Source organism: Acinonyx jubatus, chromosome D3 (genome assembly GCF_027475565.1).
Source record: "Acinonyx jubatus isolate Ajub_Pintada_27869175 chromosome D3, VMU_Ajub_asm_v1.0, whole genome shotgun sequence".
NCBI classification, from domain to species: Eukaryota; Metazoa; Chordata; class Mammalia; order Carnivora; family Felidae; genus Acinonyx; species Acinonyx jubatus.
The window spans coordinates 14578259-14598039 of NC_069392.1; the positions used below are offsets into that span (position 1 = coordinate 14578259).

Consider the following 19781-nt stretch of genomic DNA (forward strand, 5'->3'; position numbering starts at 1 on the left):
TCTTGTTATTGGAAAGAGCAGGGTGGCAACATTAGCAAGGGAAAACGAAAGAAATGCTTAAAGTTTATTTTGTCAGAATATACTTTTAGACTTATCAAATCATTTGTGCTCAAAGGGAAGATTAGATTAGGGTCCCTTCAGGGCCTGGGAAAGACCAGATTCAAGGTGAGGACTGGAGAGAAAGAAGTAACCTGGAATTCTAACGTCAAAGGAAATTTTTTGGTGTCCCACTTTACATTTTTTGGGGCTTGATGTGTGATAGAACCATCTTGCTAAAATCAGGGCATCTTTATTCTGGAGGCAGAGCAGTTAATTGCAAGTCATACTCTTATTGGTTGCACATGGCCTTTAAAAGTAAATTTACTTCCTATATAAAACGGTAATCTGTTCCATATCTACAGTTTGACTAATTTAGGATAATGCCTGCTTGATTGTAACAATCAAGGTGGGGGGGGGGGACACAAATGTGTATTTTGATATTTATTAAGTTTGTTCTAATTACTGGAGTATTATTATTGGAGAAATGCTCTTCACTCAAGTCTTTTAAACCATAAAGATAATACTTAAGATTATTTAACCCTTTTAATCCATATGTTCAATGAACCAAAATAGCATGATGTTTAGTCTCTGGCAATTAATTCATTCCCTGTGTGTGTGTATGTGTGTGTTTTTAATTTTTTTTTTTTTTGCATTTATTCATTTTTGAGACACAGACAGAGACAGAGCACAAGCCGGGGAGAGGAAGAGAGCGAGGGAGACAGAGAATCCGAAGCAGGCTCATCACCTGAGCTGAAGTCAGATGTTTAACTGACTGAACCACCCAGGTGCCCCTGTTTTTTTTTTATTTGTTCATTCTTGCATTCTGTAGTTATTTATTGAGTGCCTGTGCTGTGCCAGGCACTGTTCTAGGTGTTGAGATACATCGTGGAGCAAGGCAGGCACAGTCTTTGCCCTAATGAAATTTACATTCTACTAATGAAATAATAGATAAAAAATTTAATACATAATATTAGATAGTGACAAATATTAAAAAGAAAAGAAAATAGGATAATGAGGTAATGAGTAAAACACTGTAATATGGTAATTCAGTGATATATAGGTTTTTCTAAGATTCTGGTCACAAACCCAAACAAAACTGGTAAATGTTTTGTAAGACAAGTTTGACCGCTTCCTTTCAAAAACATTCTTTGTGGTCACAAATTATGGTGGACTCCGAAATGCACCACCTAGATTCCCCTCTAAGAAAAGACTTGCTGCCAGAATCCTCCTGGGCTGTCAGTCCATTTAGGGGCTGCCTTGGCTGCAGAGAGCGGCCTTGTGCAAGTTCATACCCTTCCCAGGGCGCTCACGTTCAATGACTGATCTGCGTGAGGGTAACAAGGCACAGCCATTCTGGCTTAGTTTGGACAACTCTGAAGGGTCATTTTAGCCCCAGAGCTCCTTGGGAGCCATCTCACTTCAACTTTGCCCTCTGCCCAATGCTGCGCCCTTCTCTCTCTTCCACAGGTGTTGATCCCCAAGGAAACTCCTAATAAGCAAATGAATTGCTGCATGAAATGGTCTCAGCTCTGCTTCCTAGAGAATCCAACCTGTGACCTAAATGTTACCTGTACCTATGTGTCACCACTATGCCATCTGCATGAAGAAGGAGGGACTGATCAGAACAGTGGCTTTTAGAAAAATCCTCCTTTTCATCAAAAAAAAAAAAAAAAAAAAAAAAAAAAAAAAGAAAAATCCTCCTTTTCAAGTGAAATCCAAACATAAAATGTAAGATATAAAAGCAGGCCTTGTCCTGGGGGAGGTATGGATGAGGCTTGTTCCTGAGGCACCTCTTTACAAAATAGCTTAAAAGTCACATTAGAGATCTGCTTCTTTAAAGATTACAGAAAAAGAAACATAGAATTTAAGACCTGGAAGGGATCTCTGAAACCACACAGAACAACTCCTGATTTTACAGATGGAGAAACTGAGGCCCAGAGAGGTTTGCGACATAAAATAACACTAACAGTTGCAGACAGAATTATAAATTAGTTTCCTTATTCCTGTAATCCATTACATAAAATTTTCTATTGAGAACTTAAAATCCTATTTCATTTATGTTCCCAAGTGGAAAACTTTTAGGAATTCAAGCATACCAACAAATATAAAGTTTCTGAATACTTTTTTATTTCTATTGTGTTTAAAATGATATACATATTAAAATTTTTTAATGTTTATCTACTTTTGAGAGAGAGAGAGAGACAGAGAATGAATGGGAAGGAGCAGAGAGAGAGGGAGACACAGCATCCCAAGCAGGTTCCAGGCTCCGAGCTGTCAGCACAGAGCCCAGCATGGGGCTTGAACCCACCAACCGCGAGATCATGACCTGAGCCAAAGTCGGACTCTTAACCAACTGAGCCACCCAGATGCCCCTAAAATGATGTATTTTTAAGCCCAGGTATAGCATTTAAATGGGTCTCATGAAGAAATATCATATTTAACACTAAGTTTTCATATATAACATATTCTACTTTTATTGTCTGCTTATATTTTCCCCCTTTTTTATTGTGGTAAAATACACATAAATTCACCATCTTAATTATTTTTAAGTATACAGTTCGGGGCTCTTCAATACACTTCTAATGTTGTACAACCATCACCACCATCCATCCCCATAACTCTTTCATCTTGTAAAGCTGAAACTTGTCCCCATTAAACAACTCTCCTTTTCTCCCTTCAGCCCAGCCTCTGGCACCCACCATTCTACTTTCTGTCTTTATGATTTTAGCTACTCTAAATACCTCATATAAGTAGAATCATACAGTGTTTGTCTTTTCATTACTGGCAAACTGCACTCAGTATAATGTCCTCATGGTTCATCCATGTTATAGCATGTGACACAATTTCTTTCCTCATTCAGGTGGGATAATAGTCCACTGTATGCATATATCATATTTTGCTTATCTCTTCATTCATCAATGAACACTGGGTTGCTTCCATGTTTTAGCTATTATAAATAATGTTGCTATGAACATGGATACAGACATTTCTTTTAGATACTACTTTCATATTTTGGGAGGATATATACCCAGAAGCAGAATTGCTGGATCATGTGGTAATTATGTTTTTAATTTTTTGAGGAACCACCATACTGTTTTCCACAGCAGCTAGACCATTTTACATTCCCATCAACAGTGCACAAGGATTCCAATTTTTCCACATTCTTGTCCATTCCTGTCATTTTTGTTTTGTTGATAGTAGCCATCCTAATGGGTATGAGGTGGTATCTTATTGTAGTTTTGATCGCATTTCCCTAATGATTAATGATGTTGAGCATCTTTTCATGTGCTATGGTTTTTATTTTCTTTGGAAAAATGTCTATTCAAGTCCTTGCTCATTTTTGATTTGGGCTGTTCGTTTTTTGGCTGTTGAATTTTTTTGTTTTTGTTTTTTCATTTTAAGTTTATTTATTTTGAGAGAGAGAGGGAGGGGGGGAGAGAGGGAGAGAGAGAGAGAGAGAGGGAGAGAGAGAGACAGAGAGAGAGAGAGAGAGAGAGAGAGAATGAATGAATATGAATCTAAAGCAGGCTCAGCACTATCAGTGCAGAGCCCCATGCAGGGCTCAAACTCACAAACCTGTGAGATCATGACCTGAGCCGACATCAAGAGTCAAGCACCACCCAGGTGCCCCTGGTTGGTGAGTTTTAGGAGCTCTTTCTCTATTATAGATATCAATCCCTTATTAGATATGCAAATATTAGATATGCAAACATTAGATTTGCAAATATAATCTGCAAATATTTTGTTATATTCTGTGGGTTGCTTTTTTACTCTGTTCATGTTGTCTTTTGATTAGCCTGCTTATATTTTCAAGTTAATTCATTCAGTTTTATTTGCAAATGTTTTTTAAATTTCTTCCATCACACTTTCTCTATATATTTATTTCATAATAAAATAGAAATGCATTATATAACTTAAATTATTCCTGACAAACATTTCATATGGATCAAATACAACTACCTTCTATTTCAGAATATAAATTAACATCTATCCTTAAGTGGTTATACCATGCAAGAGAAAAAAATATTGAAAAACCTGTATTATCATAAGACAGCTCTGTACCATCACACAAAAATTAGAATTAAAATCCCCAATAAGTTCAAGACTAGGGTTTTCCTTCTTGTTGACTATGCTAGTAGTATCTTCTAATTCTGTTCTCATTTGAGGGGTCCTGGATCCAGTGGAAATCCTTTTCCTTTCATCCCTGTACCCATAGAGCCCCAGAGGGAACAGAAGGGAGAGAGCCAAATCTGTCAGCATTCATGATAGCTCCTTCCAAAAAGAGATTCCAGCAAAACCTTCTTTTCTACCCTTCAAATATAGGATCACTTGCCCATGTTCAAAGAGAGCTGGCTGCCAATGCTGAACTCTTAGTGGATTTCTACTTTGGTCTGGTATCACTCCTTTCTTCAAAATGCTTCCATGGCTTTCTGATAATCTGGGTCCTTGCTGTCTCTCTGGACTCCATTCACTCTTTACATAGCTCACCAAGCTCTAACCTCTCTGATCTTTTCCCTCTTCCTTGAATATACAAAGTTCTTTTTGTCTCAGGGCCTTTGCGCTTGTTACTTTCTGACTCACCTCCTTGTCTCACCCCAAGTTAGCTAGCTTCTACTTATCTTTGAAATTTTAGCTTAAATGTCACTTCATAAGGTAGTCTTTCCACTACTCCCTGATAGACTAAATCCTTTTACCCAGAGCAGAAGTTTCATAATTACATGATATAGTTATTTGCACAGTTATTTTCCTAATCTCCCCCAGAGACAATAAGTTTCATGAAAGCACCATGTCTGTTTTATTTCCTATACATCCACAGGACCTACCATAGTTCCTAGCACATAGTAGAGGTCCTCACCAATTTTTGTCAGATAAATGAATAAGTTAATCAGTTTATTAAAAAAGTTTTTTTAATGTTTATTTATTTTTGAGAGAGAGAGAGAGACAGACAGAGTGTGAGCAGGGGAGGGGAGAGAGAGAGGGAGACACACAATCCGAAGCAGGCTCTAGGCTCCGAACTTCCAGCACAGAGCCCGATGCGGGGCTCGAACTCACAAACTGCAGGATCATGACCTGAGCCGAAGCTGGACGCTTCTTTGAGCCACCCAGGCGCCCCAAGTTAATCAGTTTAGAAAATAGATGTGTATCCTTTCACTACTTACGACCAGGGACCAATGTATTTTCTCCTGCCCTTCATCCTTACCTGTTCAATTTCCTTTTCCTTCCCAGGAAAATGCACCAATTGAAGTCTAAGTACACTGGAATTAGGGTGTAATTATTGAGATTTATTAAAATAAGTACATACACACCTTACAAGGAAAAATAAAAAAGGATTCTTTTTTATAATTCTACACTATGGACTATTTACCTAAAGTCACACAAAACATTTTTGGGACTCGGTCCAAAGAATTATTGGTAATTCTGTGAAATACTCATAGAAAATGCTTCGAAAGGAACTTTATGTTTTTTTTTTTATGAAGTGCTTCAACTTATGAAACATGATAATCCTGTATGAAATGAGAATCTTTAATTGGAAAAGTAAAAATACAAAAACAGAATTATTCACTGAAAAGTCAGAATATTTCAGCTGACAGAACTAGTTTTAGAATTAGAAATAAATCTGAGAATAACAGAAAAGAATAGAAACTGTATCTAAAACAAATGGTATCTTGGGAATATACATTAAGAAACATACTTATTAAAAAACTTTTTTATTTTTTATTTTTATAGAGAGAGAGAGAGAGAGGGAGAGTGCAAGCAGGGGATAGAGGCAGTGGGAGAGAGAGAGAATCTCAAGCAGGCTCCATGTTGAGCATGGGGCTCTATCCCATGACCCTGGGATCATGACCCAAGCCAAAATGAAGAGTTGGACGCTCAACAGGCTGAGTCATCCAGGCGCCCCAAGAAACAAACTTCTGTGAGCATACTTCTGAAAGGGTACAACCAACGGATTATACTCAGGAAGCTGTTAAGATTTGCAGTTTTAGGGGCCCCTGGGTGGCCCAGTCCGTTGAGCGTCCGACTTTGGGTCAGGCCGTGATCTCACGGCTTGTGAGTTCGAGCCCTGCATTAGGCTCTGTGCTGATGGCTCAGAGCCTGGAGCCTGCTTTGGATTCTGTGTCTCCCTCTCTCTGCTCCTCTGTCGCTCATGCTCTCTCTCTCCTTCAACAATAAATAAACATTAAAAAATTTTTTTAAAAGATGTACAACATTAAAGTTATTGGTTTAGAGAGGATTTTATCAATTTCTTTGACTTGGAGGCTATGGATTTATTTATTTTTATTTATTGATGATGGTAGACATCAGAGCAGCAAGAGGAAGATGAAGAAAATAGGCCCAGCTATAGCTTGCAGAGTCCTTTGTTACCTTTTTACTGTAAGAGAACTATCAAGGGCTTGGTCTAGTCCCATATTTCAGTTGTAGAAAGAGAACGCTGACATGTCTGGATGCTAAGCGGCCTGAGCTGGCTTCACTACGATTGGTAAAGCCTAGAGCTGCAGAGGGTACCATGGAACCGAAACCTACCTTCTTGGGCACAACAGAGGAACTGGAATTGACTGGGCTTTCATCATCGTGCATCAAGACAGGCTCAGAGCTGTTCTCCTCCATGACCTCCTGCATGCTGTTCACACTGCTGCTCTGGCTGCCTGTACTCACAGACACACTTGGGATGGAATGATTGCTGCCCAGGCTGTCCATTTCCCTGATCAGGCTGGTTCCATGTTCGCTGTCCTATAAAAATGGGGCATGGGGGTTAAAAAAAAAATGACTAGAGATAAAGTCCCAATTCATTGACTAAGCTATTAAGCACACTCAATTCTGCAGTGCCAAGTTGCTTTTCTGCCAAATCTGCCAAGATAAACTTTTTATGCAGTGATTCCACTACTCCCCCCATTTTCAGACATCTCAAATTCACTTCTATGCCTTCCTCAGGGGCCATTATGGACATGGGTCATAAGGCCCCAAATGCTGCTATCCCAGGGCTTTCCCCTGTCAGATGCAATGATCATGTTATTGTATGGCTATTCAGCAAGCAGAAATCAGGCCAGGTTTGTAAGAGACTTTCAGGGACAATCAAGGTGCTAGATAAAGACCGTACATATTTACAAATAGGGTGGTGGTCTTTGGAAACTAAGAGTGGAAAGAGTTTCCAGAGAATCGACAAGCAATATACTCCTTGGCAAATCACTATTGAATAACTTCATGCCTAAGCAGGGATACTATTTCTACTGTCCTGGATAGGTAATTAAATTCTGCCTCCCTCAAGCAATTCTATCGTGCTTACCTCTGTAATCTTATTAAATATATCTGTTAAATAATACTGGTATTCATCACTGCTATTCCAAAGACTACTATTTGAGAAGTGGTAAAATAATCAGCACATATAATTTACTCATCACAGTGGGATATCTTTTGATATAAGATTAAATAATATAATTAGAGCACCTTAGTTCCAAAAAAAATCCTATTTTCAAAGAGTCATACTGTGTGTACCTAACTTTAATGAACTGCTACTTAGCCATGGCAACATAAGGAATCACTGGCATAGGTAATTTGGGTAATTTAATATGGTAGATAACACATTACATGTTTAATAGATTTATTTTCCCAATTAAAGGGGAACATTGGTATATGTGCAATCAAGAGATTTTATAGTCCAATTCAGTTTTCTGAATTTCATTTTTATAAATGTTATTTTTTCTCTCACATCAAAAAGGTAAAATAAAATTCACTGTTCATTTCTTTCCTCTTTTCTATCTAGTTTTAAAGGAAGAAGATTTTTTTTTTTTTTTTAGTTTACCTATCCATTTGAGAGACAGCAAGAGTGAGCGTGCATGCGTGCATGAGGGAGGGGCAGAGAGAGAGAATCCCAAGCAGGCTCCACACTCTCAGTGCAAAGTCTGACATGGGGCTCAGTCTCACAAACACGAGACCATGACCTGAGCTGAACTCAAGAGTTAGATGCTTAACCGACTGAGCCAACCAGGTGCCCGAGGAGTCCTTTCTTTTTGTTCAAGGCTCTAATATTCCTGCTCCTATCTCATGCACTTCCTGAGATCCTGCTTCTTTAACTATGTCTGTTTCTTCTAATTTCCATGCCTCTGTCCTGACTTCTTCCACTCTGCCTGTAAACATGAAGACGCCTGCCCCATGCTTGCATACCTCTCTACATACTGCCCTTTGTCACTTTTCTCTCTCAGCCAAATTTATGAATCTTAACATAACCAGCTTTCCCTGTTTCTACTTTCCCCCTTCCCATTTATTCTACAAACCCACAGTTATCTATTATTCATCCTAACTATTCCTGTAAAACTGCTCTTATGAAGGTCATCAAGAATGCCTTACTTGTAAAACCCAGTTAACGTGTTTTTTGTTTGTTTGTTTGTTTGTTTTTGGTCCTTGTCTAACATGACCTCTCTGTGGCATCCGATACACTGGCTGCTTGAAGTTGTGGACTCTCAGAACACCTGTGATGTCCGTTCCTTAGGGTCTCTTATATGGCACGGCTCTCTTGTCATTCATTATTATTATAATGCTCTTGACCCCCAGCTAAGCACCCTTTACCTAGACCTCTTTCTTATGTTCTGGGTTTGAATTTCCCAACCAACTGCCGGACATCACTATTCAGGCATCCCAACTGTCCTTACCCTTGCCTCAACAAATCCTTCTTAAGTTATCTGATGAGAAACCAGAAAGTCACCTCTCCTTTGAAAACTTCATCTGTATACTAGGTCAGCAGCATATGATGCTGGGACCTTAAACTCAACATCACCAAACTGAAATCACCCTAAATCCATTCTTTCTCCTTGGTTCTTTTTCTCTGTTCTTGGTATTGCCATAGTCTGTTCACCCAGGCTAAAATGTTTAGAGTCACCTCAAACTCCTCCTCATCTGTCACAGTCACTTTCAGTGAGAAGCACTGTATTTTCTAATCTACCTTTACAGTGTTTCTCAAAAGTCTTCCTTCCCCCTCCCCCCCCACCAACATTGCCCTTATTGCCTCTTGCATGGACTAGTCTACAGAATGTAACACATTCAAGCCCATCTTACACTCTGTTGCCAGGATAATCTCCCTAAAGTATAGCACTTTCCTGAGTCTAAAATGCCCTATGCCTGTCTCTCAAAAACCACCCATGTCGTGTCCTTCATACAACCTTCACTAATTCTCCCCAGCAGGCTTATTTTCTCCCCGCTATGACCCTTGCATGGTGACATATCTCGGTAACGTTTTTCATATTTTGTCTTATTTAAGACTTATTTTACGAATGTCTCTTTTGCAATTCGGCATGTTTCTTGAGGCACGGGGCACCGATTACATTTTTATCGCCTAAAGTGGTTTACAAAGTGCCCAGTCCAGAACTTTCCCACTCTTAGAGCACCTGCTATAATAAACTGGACCTACTTCTTCATCCTCCTGTGACTCATTCAAGGGTCCATTTCGTGTCTCCTGGAAAAGGATTTTTTTCATTTTTCGGTACTGTAGGTTATCTAATTCACGAACAGCATCTTTTGTCCTCTGTATGAGGTCAATCAGGACACGTAGTGGCCGGTCTCGTCGAACAAAATCATGCTGATTGAGGGAGGAGAAGAAACAGAAACTGATAGTGAGAAAACAGATTTGGGGGCACAAGATTTGCATTATAGAGCTAAACAGACATAACCAGGTCTGCTGATTTTGCAGAAATAACAAGATATGACTTTCATTTCGCACAACCTCTCAGTTTGTATAAATCTTATAAAGAGATAACTACGCTTTTCTCTTCTTCCTCAAGCCCCATTTTGTGGACTTTGTCCTGGAGTCTACTTGAGAATTCTTGAGATTCACTTTAACATGTAACCGATAATGACTAGTGCTTTAGACGCTTGTAACTTTCAAGTCTGAAGCTATATAGTAAGTGGAAGTGATGCAGAGTTCAAGAATATTATTCTTATAATCTGCCTCAATTCTCCTACCCCCTCCACACTACCCCTTTTAAACGACTGTGTGTATTTTGTTTTCTATTTTGGTGGTCGTGTAGAGTATATGCGTGAAAATATGGCAGCTTTATTTAGAGGTCATAATTCTGGCAGCTTCACTTTCCCTTTACAGAAGTGCACAACCAGAAATAAGGGAAAAGGGCCTCTGAAGAGTGAAAAGAACTACCCCAAAGTCCATAAATTTTTCCTGGTATAAACAGCCCTCACTTCCAATATTATCAGTGATCTTTACACATATTCTGGTTTCCTGGTTTCTCAGTCTGTAGCAGTTTGGAAAGAGGGAATAAAAGTGGGAGAATAGAGGAGGGAGAGCTGTTAGAACTAGGGTTGTTTGTTGTAAAAAAGAACGGTCTTTGAAAGTTCTTGGGCAGCCTGACAATAAAAAGAGAGAAATTCCACGACTAACACACCTACCAACCAACCACATAAAAATGAACAAAGGTTTGTGGGCTATTTTGCAAAGGGGAAAATGCTCCTCAGGCAGTCCTTTTATATGCCACGAGTTGACGAAACACTACTGCTTCTGAGCCGTCAAGAAGTGAAATTACGTTCATTATGCTTTCTTTAAGAAGGCAGAAAAGTACATCATGGATTCTGACGAGATTACACAGAAAATGATCAAAAGTGGGGGGAGGAAGTTTTGTTTTTTTCAAGGAAAAGTTTCAGTTACACGGAAAATTCACTTATGTGAAATTGTAATTTGAAGATATTGGGTAAATGGGATATAATGTGCTAGGCCCTAGATGATGGAACGGATTTCAGTTCTTCCTAAGTTAAACAGGTATAAAAGAGAAGTAGGGCCATTGTGAGAAAAACACGTACATGTCCTGTGGTTCTTCACCCCGACTTTGCTGTCAGGGGAACTGTGGCTTTTGCTCTTGCTTTTATAAAACAACTCTTCCTCTGCCAAGAGTCCTTTCTGAAAATGAAACACCGTTCCCAGAAGCAAGAGTAGCCCGCATATTTCGAGATGAGAGTGAAAGGAAGAAAGTAAATTATTTTGCTCCTCTACTGCTTGCAATTATACAAGAGCAAATCGGTTTTGAGTAAACTTCAAGCTAGTATTTAGGATCAGTGAATTTTAGAACAGGAATAGCTGTTAGAAGCTCTTTCATTTTCAAGGTGTGAAAATTCAGGCACAGAGGGGTTAGGTGACTTACACAGCTAGCTACTGCAAGAGCTAGGGCTACAACTCAGGTTTGCTCATTTGGTGTTCGTTTTCCGGTGGGCTATCACCACTATCATCTTTCTAAAACAAGGGTTTGATTGTGGCACTCATTGTAACAGACACTGGTGTCCCATTTATCTCCCATTCCAACCTCTTTTCCTTGCCTTCATCTACTGTGAACACTAGAAAGCAAAAGGGTTGCTTGAACTCCAGCCTTTTTTATACTTAAAAAATAACGATATGACAGAGTTCTGGCAAATGAGACGCTGTCTAGGCACAGAAGTCTCTGAGGGCAGTTTTGTTTTCTAGAAGAAAAATGCAAGGCACCTGAAGAAAGGGTGTTTTCCCCTCTGCCCTTCCTTCTTTCTCCTCTTGGGATAAAGACTTTTCCTAGAGATGCAGGAGCCATTTTGTGACCAAGAAGATAAAAACCACCTGCTGAAGATGATAAAGTAGGAAGATAGAAAGAGCCTGGATCCATGATGACATTGGTGAGCTGCTTACAGCTCTGGACTCTGCTCATAACATCTTCTTTCTCAATGCCCTGCACTTGTTGCACAAGGTAATTAAGCCCTTAACCTGTTCAAGCCTTTTAAAACTGATATACTCAAAGTCTTCAAAACATGCCTCCAGGGGCACCTGGGTGGCTCAATGGGCTAAGCATCTGACTCTTGATCTCGGCTCAGGTCATGATCTCACCGTTCGTGAGTTGGAGCCTCCAGTCAGGCTCTGCGCTGCCGGCAGAGGTCTGCTTGGGATTCTGTCTCTCCCTCTCTCTCCCTGCCCCTCCTCTGCTCATGCTCGCTCTTTCACTCTCTCAAAAAACAAACAAACAAAAAAACATGCCTTGATGATGAAGTCTAGCCTTTTACAGCCAGGTTCATGGTTGTAATTGTAGGCTCAAATCTAGTCACTCCTAGACCTCTTTCCCATCCAATGCATATAGTACAGTCTAGATAGTTATTGACTCATGACATGTGTTTCATACCTGTATACCTTTGCTCATGTTCTCTCTGCCTGCAACCCCATCTCCTCCTGTTCTCCAAAGTCCATTACTCTTGACACCCTTACAACTAAAAGGTCCCCAGATCCTTTAAAAAGAATGATTTCATTGTTCTTGAAAGTATATTTCCTTGAAACATTTAAATACAGAAAAATGCATAAAAGACAGTAAAAGAAAAACATCCCAAATTCCATCATCCAGAAATAAATAAAGAATGTTATTTTACATGTTCTCTCACAGGATAATGGATATCTAGAAACAATTTTACATGGGAAGATTATGCATGCTAATTTTAAGAAAATCTGTGAAATTAAGGTATACTTAAATGTAGCAGAATTAGAAAACAATGAAGTAAAGTAATTGCTTAACTTCAGTTATAATTTCTTCACCAATAGTTACCAGTTCTTAAAAAATCCTCTAAAGTTAAGGAAATAAAAAAAAAGATGACACAGATTAGAATTACTTTTTTTTTAATTATGCATTTCAACTTAAGAATTATTATCGACCAGCTACTCTGAAAAAGAGGAAAATTAGTACACTTATCTTTCTTTCCTACCCCTAGGTTGTTCTAGTTACATTAGTATTTTTACACTGTCAGTGCCTATAGCATTTACATTCTGCTCTTTAACCATATAAATGATTTTACCTTGGTTCTATATTGAAATGGATTCAATGTGAAGGTGACGTTTTAATGTCAGGAAGAAAATGTGAAGAAAAAATGGATTAAGAATATTTAGGAAGGGGCGCCTGGGTGGTGCAGTCGGTTAAGCGTCCGACTTCAGCCAGGTCACGATCTCGCGGTCCATGAGTTCGAGCCCCGCGTCGGGCTCTGGGCTGATGGCTCAGAGCCTGGAGCCTGTTTCCGATTCTGTGTCTCCCTCTCTCTCTGCCCCTCCCCCGTTCATGCTCTGTCTCTCTCTGTCCCAAAAATAAATAAACGTTGAAAAAAAAATTAAAAAAAAAAAAAAAGAATATTTAGGAATAAGATAGCCAACTGGGGCGGGGGGGGAAGTTGACTTCCTTACAACAAATTTTTATATCACCTCTCAAAAGAAGCCCACCATAAACAACACCAAAAGAGGAAGAGGGAAAAAATATTTGCAAGACCTACTACAAATTAATAATAATAAAGCCCAATGATCAGACAAATGGGTAAAGATCACAATGAGTTTACAGAAAAGGAAACCAATGGCTTTTCAACGTATGAAAGATGCATCAACTTAGCTCATAATGAGAAGTACAAATTAAAACTACGAGTTGTTCACTGATCTGAGAGCCAAGTTGAAAATTTGATGGTCCTCATCTTTGTTAGTGGGACTACAAATTGGTACAACTTCTTTGGAGGACGATTTGTCAGTATCCGTTTAAATTTAAAATCTATATTCCCTCTGATTAGCAATTCCACTTCCATGATTTTATTCTTTAGATATCCGTATACAGTACACGATGACACGTGTACACAAACTCACTGCAGCAGTTTGTAATAGCAAAAGATTGCAAACCCCATAAAGAAGTTGGTTAAAAAAAGCATGGTCGTTCTGAGAATGTTACAGAGCCACTCATAAGAATGAGGTACCCAAAACATACTATAAAGTAAAACACACAATCAAGTTAGAACAATGTTTAGAGCTAGCTCCCACTGGTGCAAAAATAAAATAAGAATATTTACTTCCATACGCATAAAATATCTCTAGAAAAATATGCACAAGATTGGTGATAGTGGTTGCTGCCTCTAGAGAGGGGCTCAGAATAGGAAGAAGATTTACTTTTCTCACTCTGTCTTCCTAAATTCATATTACCTACCAATATGAAGAATGTAGTCCCTTTTTTAAAAAAAACTTTTTTTTTTTTTTTAACATTTATTTATTATTGAGAGACAGAGAGACACAGAGCCTGAGTAGGGGAGGGGCAGAGACAGGGGTAGACATAGAATCTGAAGCAGGCTCCAGGCTCTGAGCTGTCAGCACAGCCAGACACGAACTGAGCCGGGCTCGAACTCACAAACCGTGAGATCATGACCTGAGCCGAAGTCGGACACTGAGCCACCCAGGAGCCCCGAAGAATGTAGTCCCTTTAACCAAGCAAAAGAAATATATAAAAAGTTCTGGGGCCAATTTAAATTCAGTGTTTGCTGCCAGTCCTTGTTCCAGTTTCTTCGGTTCCTAATTTATTTTTTCTTCCTTTTTCCTTTCCTCCCTTTCTTTCTTTCTTGTTTTATCACTAGATTGGCTGGATTTTGCTATTGAGCCATTGTTTAAAAAGCTATTAAGAAAAAAAAATTGATTCAATTTTTAAGGCTTGAAAATCTAAGCTGCATTTATAACTGAAGAGCACCTTAGCGAGGACAAAGATCCACCCCCAAATATTTTTTTCAACCTATTTGTATAAGTCTTTCTTTACCCTTGGAGTTCAAGGAATTTTATCAGGTTACTGCAAATCAGTTCTATGGTGTCTTTCTTCAGGCCTCTGCTTAAAAGTCACCTCTCTAGTAAGGCCTTCCCTAACTCCTCATCTAAAAAGTTAGCTCCTGAGACACCTGCGTGGCTCAGTCAGTTAAATGTCTGACTTCAGCTCAGGTCATAATCTCATGTTTCATGAGTTTGAGCCTCACATCTGACTCTGCTGACAGTGAGGAGCCTGCTTGGGATTCTCTTTCTCTCCCTCTCTCTCTGCCCCTCCCAGCATCTCTCTTTCTCTTTCTCAAAATAGATAAATTTAGGGGGAAAAAACCCCACCCAAACATTAGGCCCCGGGGCACCTGGCTGGCTTAGTTAGAAGAGCATGCAACTCTTTAACCAGGGGGTGTGTGTTTGAGTCCCACGTTGTGGGTAGAGTTAATTAAAACAAACAAAGAAACAAACCACCAGCTCCTGCTCCAGCTTTATTTTTTCTGCAAAGAATTTACTACCAACTGATATATATTTACTTTATCATATATTTACTTGTTAGTGTTTGGAACAGTGCTTGGGCATGTAGTAGACATTCAGTAACTGTTGAGTAAATGGTGGGCTTGTTTGATTTGGCCCACCAAATCAAATTAAGATGAAATCAAGTCAAATAAAGATCCAAACAGTTATTTCCAATAAAGTTTTCTTCAGGTATATCTTTAAGTATCTTCTGCTAGATGTGTTTTGCTTTCTTCTTAAGGAGTAATAGGTTGGCATATAATTAGATCTCCTGTCTTCCACAGATGCCATCTTCATTATAATCATCTTTAGAATTTTTTCCCTTGCATTTGATTTTTATTTCCCTACAACTTTCTATCCTTGGAAATACCCTAAGTGGATTGGTTTATTACATTTGTTTATTGCTTATGATTCTGTGTCTTAATTTTTCTCTTCTGTGTCTTTTCTTACCTCTGCCCACTTGCTTTTTATATCCTTTTGTTGTCTGTGCCCTAAAATTTGTCTTTGAATCCTTGTAGTATCTTCTTCTTTGAGGTGCTTCTCCCCCTTAGTTTTTTTTTTAATATTTTTTATTTTTCTTCTCCCCCTTAATTTTAATACAGCCCCAAATTATCCTTTTTTTTCCCCTTTATGGTAGGGCTTTCTATGTCCCCCCCCTTTTTTTTTTAATCTTCACCTACTTCAAAGTAATAAAGATGTTACTTTATCTTGGGTTATCTGGTGTTTTGTTCTGGTTGTCATTTTTCCCTGAAGACATGTGGAGCTGTTGCTGAGACACACAGAGTAGAGCACATGTCTAGAACGCATGATGGCTCTACACCAAAGGGAATGGGAGTCCTTTGTCCTATTGTTTCTGCCACCGTGTTCCTGTGGGCTGCTATTTACAAGATGAAAACACTTAATTTTCCATGGAAAAATTAGCTGCCTTCAGATCTACCTCTTCAGAAACACTTACAGCCAGAAAATAATACGATAATGTTTACAGAGTTGTAAGAAAAAGAAAACATAAACGAAGATTTTGTGACCTACACAAGGTGTTCTTCAATTCTAAAGGCAGCTGACAGTTTTAAGCTTTCAAATTTAGGCAATATAATCTTTCTGAGTTTTCCTTAAAACCAACCAGCCAACAAAAGAGTTGAAAAATATACGTCCAGAAAGAGGTTAAATAAATCTGGCCCAGTCTGTGCCAAATAAAAGATCTTTATATTGTACAAGTCTCCACATACTTCACTGATATTGAGGGAACCTACATATAAAGCTTATAATAAAATGTTACATGAAGAGATGCTCAAAACCACGATGCTTAAATCAAATGAATAAAGTTAACATGATACTCTTGTCACCAACATGTATGATGTAAGGCGATATAAATGTATGCTTTGTATATTTATTGTGTATCTTCACTGCCTGATGATTTGTCAACAACCTAACTGAAAATCCCAGGGTTGGCATGTGGACCATTGGCAGACTGTCCTGAGAGCACCGTATTAAAGTGCATGCAGATATTAGTCACAGGAACATCCAAGTGATGACCAGAGCAAAGAGAAATACTCTTTGTCATAAGGCAAAAGGAGGGAGGGGGAAGCAGAGAGGATGGAAAAGATTGGGAAAAGACTACCCAGGGGAATGTACAGCACATCCATTGTGATAATCTTGCCGTTTCTATGCCTTGCTGTTATCTCTGGATAAATGACAAGGCGGCATGTTCTAATCTAGTTTGTCATGATGAGGCGCCATAGGAATGATTTACCATATTCCACTACAACATGACTTCAAATCCCCCTTCTCAAATACAAATTTGAAAAATTACCCGTAATAGTTCCGCTGACGTTGGCCTTTCCTGAGGTATTTTCTGCAAGCAGTAATCAACAAATCTCCTAAAGGAATCTGTCCTGCATGTGCAAATACATTGACAGAAAAGAAAATGAGGGTCTGTGGAATACACTGATTACTTAAAATAATTCTCACTCAAGGGAAAATTTTACGTTTTAAGAGCTTTTTAATAAAATATATGGAATATTAGAAGTGGACCATTTTCAAGTTTATAGTATCTAAAAATTCATATTTGGATAATGAATGTGGAGAATTTAAAGTTAGTCAACACATAAACATATCTTAATATATAAGCAAGGTCAAAACATAATTTATATAAGAAAATGAAAACTACTATTATTTACACATATTATAGTTTTATGCACATTTTTCTTTCCCAAGATAACAACTCTCCTAAATCTCAAGTCTATATTCTTCATGGCCAGTTGGCAACCTCTCCAACACCCACCACCTATAACCAGGTAGGAAAATTTGAAGCATAAGGGAAGAGAACTTCGGAATATGCCTTCTGGATGAAAAAACATTCTTCTCTTGAGAATCCCATTTTGTCCAGTCTCTTTAAAACTGTCCTTCTTCTTTAACTCTTGTGGCCCAAACAGTTATCAAAGTGTCATAATTTTCTATATGGAATGATACATCTTCTGATAGTGTATGGTCTGATAGTGATAGTGTATGTTCAACATATTTAAATAGACATATAATAAAAGAAATGACAAGTGGAAAAATAATGACATTAGAGAAGGTACTTTATCTCTGCTGAGAAGTGATAAGAGCTAAGATGATCAATACGAGACTGTCAGGATTTAAAAGACAAGACTTATTAGGAAGATAACAGGGTATGTTCCCTAGAGAATTTCAGTTCCTACACGCAGTTTAAGAATACAGTACAAGTGACAGTGAGAAATAAATAAATAAAAATGTGTGTGTGTGTGTGCGTGCATCACCAGTTTACGCCTGTAAAGCACCACTGCACTTCCTCTAACATACAATGAAGGAATGACATGGTGTCTAGGTCAGATGTTTAAAATGTAATTTAATGCGTGCCAAATACATATGGCGATTTCCTTAGAGATTTAAAATGAGAGCAGAGTCTTACCATTCATTAGACTGTAGCGTTGGGGAGTCATTCTGGGCAATGTGGTATAAGGCACTCATGGCATTCATGTTGAAAAGGGGGGGCTTCCGTTCCGCTGAAAGAAAAGAAACGATAAAGTACTTCTTGAAAGAAATCAGGCAGATAGAGAAATAAGGATCTGTGGGCAAAGCTTTGCTGCTAAATCAACGGCTCATTACTGTCATCATGCGACATAATCCACTTATTTGAATCTCTAAGGTCAGCCCAGGACAGTCCTTCAGAAGAAGCTGCTGGTCATCTTAATGTACACTGGCAAAGCTCCTAACAAGCCCATTTCAAAAAAGACAAAGAAAAATTTCTTTCTTTTTCACGTATCTTCAAAAGGCTGGTCTTGGCTTGTGTTTCCACAACAGGTATGAACATCTTCGTGTGTATGTATATTGGTTTAAAAATATGTATTTATTGGAAATGAAACCCATACGGCACAGAAAAATAGAATGAGAAGCATTATTATAGAATGGAACATCTTAAGCATTACTAACATAGCATGTGAGATAAAATAATTCAATTCAATAAACACTGTTTGAAGGCTCATCCGGGCCAAATAAATGATACAGGTGGTGGTGGTGACGGGATACGGGAGGAAGGGGAAGATAAATAATAAGGAAGGTTTGGTTCACTCCCTTTTATTTTTATTTATCTATTTAAAAAATTTTAAGTTTATTTATTTATTTTGAGAGAGAGAGAGAGAGAGAGAAAAAAAAAAAAGAAAACACGAGCGGGGGGGGGGGGGGGGGTCACAAAGAAGCAGAGGCCGAATCCCAAGCAGGCTCCACACCATCAGCGCAGAGCCCAATGTGGGGCCCAAACCCACCAACCATGAGATCATGACCCCAGCCAAGGTCAAGAGTTGGACGCCTGACTGTGCCATCCAGGTGCCCCAAGATTCACCCCCTTTAAAGAGAAACTCAGTGCAATTAGGTATTTGTTAATAGATTTATTCCAACCCAGCCCATCATGGTCTCTTTTTGGGAATTTCTATAGCTCTGTTTTAGTATACTGCCTACTAGGCCTGTGCTCTCTTATTGCACTGACATAAACATACAAATCTTTTCTCTCAAGAAACAAAAAAATCATTAGCTCTAAGAGGAAGATCTTATAACCCTAATGCTCTTTAGCTTTTATTTATTCCTCAAGCAACATGTAATAAAATGTTATTCACATATAAGGTGCTCAGTTTGTTGACCAAAGGAAAGAAACAAGGTTCTAGTTCTGAGTACTTAATTTTATATTAGTTACTAGTTATTATGCCCTAGAAGATAAATCACAATCTCATTCTACTGTGCTTATCCTAATGGATTCCTTACACAGTCCCCCCTTGCAATTCATAATCTAATTCTCAGGTTTTATCAGAGTAACTTGGTTTTTAAGCAAAGATTCTTCTGTTAACCTTTTTTAAAATGGAAAACAGGTCTTATTCTTTGCAATTCTAAGAAACAAGAACTTAGGGCAGAAGTAATATGAAAGACATTTTCACTCACAGAAGGATGAACTTGTAAAAAGCCAGGGTGAGAAAACAAAAGAAAGCAACCCCTCCCCCCCAAATTTGGAAAGAACAATGTTAAGAGCAGTAAACTTTAGGGGGTGCCTAGGTGGCTCAGTGGGTTAAGCGTAGGACTTAGGGCTTCGGCTCAGGTCATGATCTTGCTTTATGTTGAGTTTGAGCCTTGCATTGCGTTCTGTGCTGACAGCTCAGAGCCTGGAACCTGCTTCGGATTCTGT

General features: G+C 38.7%; 1 protein-coding gene across 3 annotated transcripts in view; it reads right to left on the reverse strand.

The window, feature by feature from the left end:
• Positions 1 to 19781, reverse strand: part of TAOK3 (TAO kinase 3) — a 177846-nt gene that overhangs the window by 39688 nt on the left and 118377 nt on the right. For all 3 annotated transcript variants that reach the window (XM_027043820.2, XM_027043822.2, XM_027043821.2), the window contains exons 10-13: positions 18021 to 18114; positions 16902 to 16983; positions 9440 to 9607; positions 6562 to 6768 (exon numbers count right to left, since the gene is read on the reverse strand). In XM_027043820.2, coding sequence (XP_026899621.1) covers positions 6562 to 6768; positions 9440 to 9607; positions 16902 to 16983; positions 18021 to 18114 — 551 coding nt within the window. The remainder of the gene's footprint in view (positions 1 to 6561; positions 6769 to 9439; positions 9608 to 16901; positions 16984 to 18020; positions 18115 to 19781) is intronic.